The sequence below is a fragment of the Chinchilla lanigera genome, unplaced genomic scaffold, assembly GCF_000276665.1.
Source record: "Chinchilla lanigera isolate Chin_1 unplaced genomic scaffold, ChiLan1.0 scaffold00142, whole genome shotgun sequence".
Lineage (NCBI taxonomy): Eukaryota > Metazoa > Chordata > Mammalia > Rodentia > Chinchillidae > Chinchilla > Chinchilla lanigera.
Window position 1 is genome coordinate 385,169 of NW_004955543.1, and position 6,705 is coordinate 391,873.

The following is a 6,705-nucleotide window of genomic DNA, read 5'->3' on the forward strand; positions in this document are numbered from 1 at the left end:
GGAAGCGGCGCGGGGGCCCGGCCTCAGCCATGGCCGGCGGCGCCGCGCTTAGGCTGCGGGGCTCCTGCAGGAAGGTGAGGTGGGAGAGAAGATCGTCAGATTAGGGCGGGCCAAGGACCTCCGACTTGGGGACTCCACAAACCTCAAACACCCAAAGCCACCATGCCCCCGTCCCAGTCACCTCTAGGGCCACAGGAAAGCCCCAAAGAGCCCCAAAGACCCTTAGAGTAATCTCCAGTAATGCCTAAGGACTTGTCCTTAGGACCACTGGAGACCGGTTTGAAATGAAAACTGTCAAAAAAGAGAAAAAAAAAGAAAAGAAAGAAAACTCTCATACTTTGCTGGTGGAAATTAAGTTATCAAAATAATTTTGAAGAGCAATTGGTAATATCTAAAAAGAAATACATATCCTATGACTCACTCCTGGGGTGTTACACCCCAGAGTAGCTTTGACACATGTACTACTGGACACGAGTTTGTGACAGATGCCAGTAGCATTTTGTGATAGCATAAAAGTGGGGGTACATAGCATAAAAGTGGGGGTACATAGCATAAAAGTGGGGGTACATAGCATAAAAGTGGGGAGGGGGAATAAAGCCTTGGAATAGCTCAATATTCACTGACATATTAAGAATGCATATATAAGCTGCATGTGGTGGTGCATGCGTGTAACCACAGCACTGTGGGAGGCTGAGGCAGGAGGACTGCGTTGGAGCCCAGCCTGGATAACTTGACAAGACCCTGCCTCAAAATAAAAAACAAGGATGGGGGAGGGAGCTCGGTGAAAAGGTAACATAAAGACCCTGGCTCAATCCCTAGTAACACAAAAATAAATAAATAAATCATGATACTCTCATAAACATAATATTATGAAGCAAAAATTTAAACGCATTTTAGCTGGACACTTTAATATGAATGAGTCTCACGACCAGTGTAGAACCAATACAAGAAGTGTGGACTAGGAGTGTAATTGTTAGGGCACTTGAAACAGGCCCTAGGTTCAAACCACAAGACCCCCCCACACACACACACAAAAGGCAAGTTCGAGAATCTCACTGCAGACTAAGATGGCCAGACACGCAAGGACTTTCTAGTGACCTCTACTGACTACCAGGAGGCAGATTCTGGCTTTGATTCCATTTCTATGCTGCAGATTGCTTAAAGATACAATACACGTATGTGAAAATCCTTAAACAAATGCAAGAGCTAAATGGACAGAAAATATAGGATGATGATTGTGAGGCAGAGAGGATACCAGGGGGGATACTCTGGGGCTTCTGACTATTACTGGGCATGTTCTATTATTATTTTTTTTTTTTAATTGGTACCCGGAATCACACTCAGGATCTTGCGCTTGCCAGGCAGGCGCCGTGCCGCTGAGCTATGTCCCCCGCCCTCCATTAGTCTTCAGCTGAGTAATGAGTACAAAGGAGACTCGTTTTATCTTTAGTCTTTACAGCTGTACATCTATTAACAAATATGCATACAATTAAGCATATGTACATTCAATGTACAAATCTATGTACATTAAATATATTGTCATATGTAAAATATTTAATATTTGAGAACTCCTCCATCCTTGATGCAGATGGCCCTGAAGAGGAAAAGGAAGAAGCTGCTCCAAGTGCGTCGCCCACTGCCTGCGCAGCCCCTGGGGTATTACCCTCCCTCCCTCTCTCCCAGGCACAGACCACAGACTGACAGCTTCTGCCATGCCGCATACGCAGCCCAACACCGCACCCACATGCAAGGAGCAGCGCGCGTTCCCTTCCACGGCTGCTCATGCAGTTACACTCTCCAAGGTGCAAGGACACGCGGCACCTGCGAGACACAATACAGCACAGGAGCATCATGGCTCCCCTCCCCACGCGACTCAGCTCCACAAAGAAGCGGCCCCAAGAGCACACATACCAAGTCCTGGGCACTCAGCCGGACAGAATGGAGTGCGCCCATGGAGACGCGAGGACCACTGCTTCCAAAAGGCAAACGAGATCACACGGACACGCACGCACACACGTGAAGACATGCCCACGGGCCACACCATCACACACAGATTCACGAACACACACGGTGTCACTGAGAAAGCAATCGGACCTGCAAAAAAGCCGCACACAAAAAGCAACTCCAGTATCGCACACCCTACACACTGGGCCACACAATGTCACTTTCATAGGACACGCACTAGCAAGCACATAACACCCTTACACCTCTGTCATCACATCATACTCGCACCCAGGGCAGTGCGCACCCTTCCTGAACGCAGCCGAGAGCACAGCGCGGCAGGCTTAGGCCGGCGACACCAGCCAGGCCTGGCCCCGGCGTGTCGCCCTGACCTCCCCACTCGGGCTGGCCGCCCTTGCCACTCCGCCCGCACATCCTCGGGCGGCTCCTGCGAGGAGGCGGCCGACCCTCGGCCTCAGCATCACCTGCCCCACCCCCACCGGCGCCAGGCGGGGTCGCACCTTTACCGGCCGCGCGCAAAGCGCGGGGGGCAGCCGAAGGAGGCCCAACAGCAGCAGCACCAGAAGGCCGACGCCCCCGGCCCGCGGCCCGCGGAGCAGCGGCGACCCCGCCATGCTGCTCCTGCGAGCCGGGCTCCGGACGGGCGGGCGGACTGGCTGTCAAGTGCGCAGTGCCGGGGTGGCGGCGCGGCTTTGATGCTCTGCGGCTGCGCCTGCTGGGAGCCGGGCCCCCTCCTTGCCGCTCCCTCCCACCCCACGCAGGCGCAGCCTCAAGTCTGGCAGCCCCTGCAGGCGGCGCGTCGCCGGGGTGATGCCCCAAGGACAAGGTGGAGAGTCTGAGACTGCAGCTGGCGGTTGCCATGGCACTCGAAGGGCAGTTGCTAGGACAACAGACCTTGCTGTGGGTTTAGCAGACAGCCAGGGAAAATCGACTCAGTGGAGTGAAATGGGGTCCAGTCCCCAGCTCTCCCTCCGTGGGGAGGAGGCGGACTTTGTTCAGTGGATAAACAGCCGCCCGCTGTGGGCCCTGCAGGCCTTTGTAGAGAGATGGGTTCCACCCCTGCATGGGACAGCGGCCGGTAGGCCCCTGTGGTAGTGCTCAGCCCCTCACCTGCATTAGAGAGATTTAGTAACTGCGACATCAGAAGGGCGGTGGCTGTGGAGGCTCGGTGAAAGCTCCAGGGCACCTCTCCTGGCCAGGGTCTCCTCTCCACGTTTCTTTCTGTCCTTTCGTGTCCTTAGCGGTCTTCCTCTCCTCATCTGTCTCCTTATCGCTCTTCCCCAACCCATTCCTCCAACATCCTCCCGTCTCTATCTTCATTTACTGTCTGCAACTATTTGTTTTTTTCATTATAGATAGATACCTACAAAGATTTTATCCATGTATTGTTCCAGAAAGAATTTGAAGACACTTAAATGACACATCAGTGTCCTGGGTATGGTCAGTGGTAGAACACAATGCTTAGTATGTGTGAGGCCCTGGGTTTGATCTCCAGCACCACACAGAAGGGGGAAAAGATACATGGCAGGAAACAAGATTTTAGCCAGGCAATGTGCCACATGCCTGTAATTCCCCGTACTTAGGAGGCTGAGGCAGGAGGATCACAGTTTTGAGGCCAGCCTGTGCTGCAGAGTAAGATCCTGTATTAAAAAAAACAACAACAAAACAACAACAAAAGGAAACAAGATTTTGATAAAATGTATGTGTCTCCATAATGGAAAAGTGAGGGAAGAACGATAACAGTGGTTACTTCTGGATAGGAGTGATGGTCTGTTGTTTTCTCCTTTACATTCTGTTGTCTGAAAAATGGTTATAATGGATAGTCAGATAAAAACAATAAACATATTTTTATTTTGTAATTAAAACAAAGAATGGAAACATGGGTTGAGCATGGTGGTACATGTCTGTAATCTCAGCACTCTTGGGAGGCTGAGGCAGGAAGATTGAAAGTTCCAGTCCAGCCTGAGCAATTTAGCCATGGAGCAACCCCCTGTCTAAAATAAAAATGTTTAAAAACCTTGGATTCATATCTCAGTATCAAAAAATAAAATTGGTGACATGGCAAAAATTGAAAGTGAAGGTCCACCCAGGTGGCTGTGGCCAAGAATATACACCACAGGCCCTAACTGCCTCCATGTGCTCAGTGTCACACACACTTACAGTGAAAATCCTTAATCCACACTCTCTCACGGGCCTGACGTGAAGATTACACACCCAAAATGGTACAAGGCGCACAAAGCTAAGGCGCTTCCCATGCCTCCCCCTTAGGTTCACATCTTTGCATAATCCACTCCCTTTGAACGTGTGCTTGACTAGGTGGACTGGCTGAATCTGAGTACATTAAAAATAAGGTTGAGCTGGGCGTGGTGGCGCATGCCTGTAATCCCAGGACTCGGGAGGCTGAGGCAGGAGAATCGTTGTGAGTTGGAGGCCAGCCTGGGCTACAAAGTGAGCTCAAGGCCAGCCTGAACTGCAAAGCGAGACCCTGTCTCAAGAAGACCAAAAACAAAACAAAAAGGGATAACTGGGTCAAATGGAACCTCCAATCCTAGATTTTTGAGGACTCTCCACACTGATTTCCACAGAGGTTGCACCAGTCTCCACTCCCACCGACAGTGGGGAAGGGTTCCTTTTCCTCCACAGCCTCTCCAGCATTTGTTAGTGGTTGATTTCTTGATGACAGCCATTCTTTCCTGGGTGGGATGGAATCTCAGTGTTGTTTTAATTTGCATCTCTCGAATGACCAGTGATGCTGAACATTTTTTCATGTATTTATTTGCTGTTTGTGTTTCTTCATCTGAGAAGTGTGTATTCATCTCAGATGCCCATTTTTGGATTGGGTCTTTAAATTTTGGAAGTTTGATTTTTTTTTTAGTTCTTTATATGTTCTAGATAGTAATCCTTTGTCTGAGAAACAGCTGCCAAACAAGAAAATTTTAAGTATTATCTTTCTTTGGAGGACTGGGGTGTAGATCAGTGGTAGAGCACTTTCCTAACACGCAAAAGACTACAGGTTTGATCCCTAGCACAGAAAAAAAAAACCAGGTACACTGGTGTGTACCTATAATCTCAGATACCAGAGAGGCTGAGGCAGGAGGAGTGCTAGCCTGAGCAACACCATGGGACCCATCACAAATAAAAAAAAGAAAAACCTAGGTGCAATGACGTACTCTGTGATGATCCCAGATACCAAGTAAGCTAAGGTGGATGGATTATGAGTTCAAGGCTGGCCCGGACTGCATAAAGAGACACACACATACACACACACACACACACATACACACACACACACACACACACACACGAAAAAGAAAAAAGATGTGTGTGGTGGTGCACACTTGTAATCCCAACACTCTCGACAGCTGAAGCAGGAAGATACCAAGTTTGAGCCTGTCCTTCACTATTTAGTAATTTAATGAGACCCTGTCTCAGAACAAAACAAAAGGTTGGGGACGTAGCTGGATGCAAAGGCCCTGGGTTCAATTCCCAGTACCACAAAAAAGATTCTTGCAAAGAGAATGAATGTGCATGTTGAATATTAAGAGCAGAGATGGTTTCCTGAAACGCGCGAGGGAAAGGATCACAAAAGGACGGAGGCCAAAGAGAAACGCAGCTGTGTCCCGGGCAGAGCCATTAGCCGCTTTCCCAGCATTCCTAGCGGAACCGGGGTGGGCACCTATGCCTCTCCACCCCTAATTTGTGGTAAGTTGTTCTAGGCCCTAGGTTCAGTGCTGCTTAAAAATAGAAAAAGGTCTTGTGAACTGTAAGGATGCTTTTCCTTTCTTTTTTTTTTTTTTTCCTGTACCGGAAATCGAACTCACGACCTTGAGCTTGTCAGGCAGGCGCTGTGCCGCTGAGCTAAATCCCCAGTCCCCAAGAATGCTTTTCTTCATTGAGGAGGAGTGCAGTGCCCTCATTTGCTCCAGAGAGATCCAACGCTTAGAGCTGGCTCTAGTTGTACCCACGCAGCTAGCTGGTCCTGTCTTCGCTCTTCATATGCAGTACTTTTCTTGCTGAAAGATGCGAGGTGACTTATCGTGCGTGTAGCAGAGGTTCACCCAACTCGGGAGAAAGAGCCAAAAATGTATGAAACATTTATCTTTTATTTTATTTTATTTTGGTACTGAGAATCGAACTCAGGACCTTGCGCTTGCCAGGCAGGCGCTTATGCCACTGAGCTATCTCCCTAGCCTGAAACATTTATATTGACTGAAGACAGCCCAAGTCACTATGGGAAAAGATGTATGAAAACAAACAAAAGGCAACCTATAGCATGACTAAGGAGAGTTCATTACTTGGAACTGTATTATAAATACCTGGATTTTAAGGATCAGGAATTTAGCTTTGAAACCCCATACTTAAATTGTTTTAGCCATGCATGGCAGTACACTCTTAGACTCTTAGTGCTTTGGAGGCTGAGGCAGGAGGATCACTGTGAGTTCAGGCTAGCCTGGATTACACAGGGAGACAATGTTTCAACACACACACACACACACACACACACACACACACACACACAATTTTAAAGTACCCTTATAAACCAGGCATGGTGATGCATGCCTGTAATCCCAGCACTCAGGAGGCTGAGGCAGGAAGATCGTTGTGAGTTCAAGACCAGCCTGGGCTACAAACTGAGCTCAAGGCCAGCCTGAACTGCATAGCAAGATCCTGTCTCAAAAAGACAAAAAACAAACAAACAAAAAAACATAAAGTACCATTATAAACAGTATTCAATGTTAGCTG

General features: G+C 48.7%; 1 protein-coding gene across 1 annotated transcript in view; it reads right to left on the reverse strand.

Annotated features, from left to right (window-relative positions):
- The window catches only part of Pcsk1n (proprotein convertase subtilisin/kexin type 1 inhibitor), a 3,902-nt gene extending 1,185 nt beyond the window's left edge, over positions 1-2,717 (reverse strand). Inside the window, exons 1-2 of the mRNA XM_005411368.2 lie at positions 2,463-2,717; positions 7-64 (exon numbers count right to left, since the gene is read on the reverse strand). Of these exons, the coding sequence (XP_005411425.1) occupies positions 7-64; positions 2,463-2,576 (172 nt within the window). The 5' untranslated portion in view covers positions 2,577-2,717. The remainder of the gene's footprint in view (positions 1-6; positions 65-2,462) is intronic.
- Between the last annotated feature and the right edge of the window lie 3,988 nt (positions 2,718-6,705).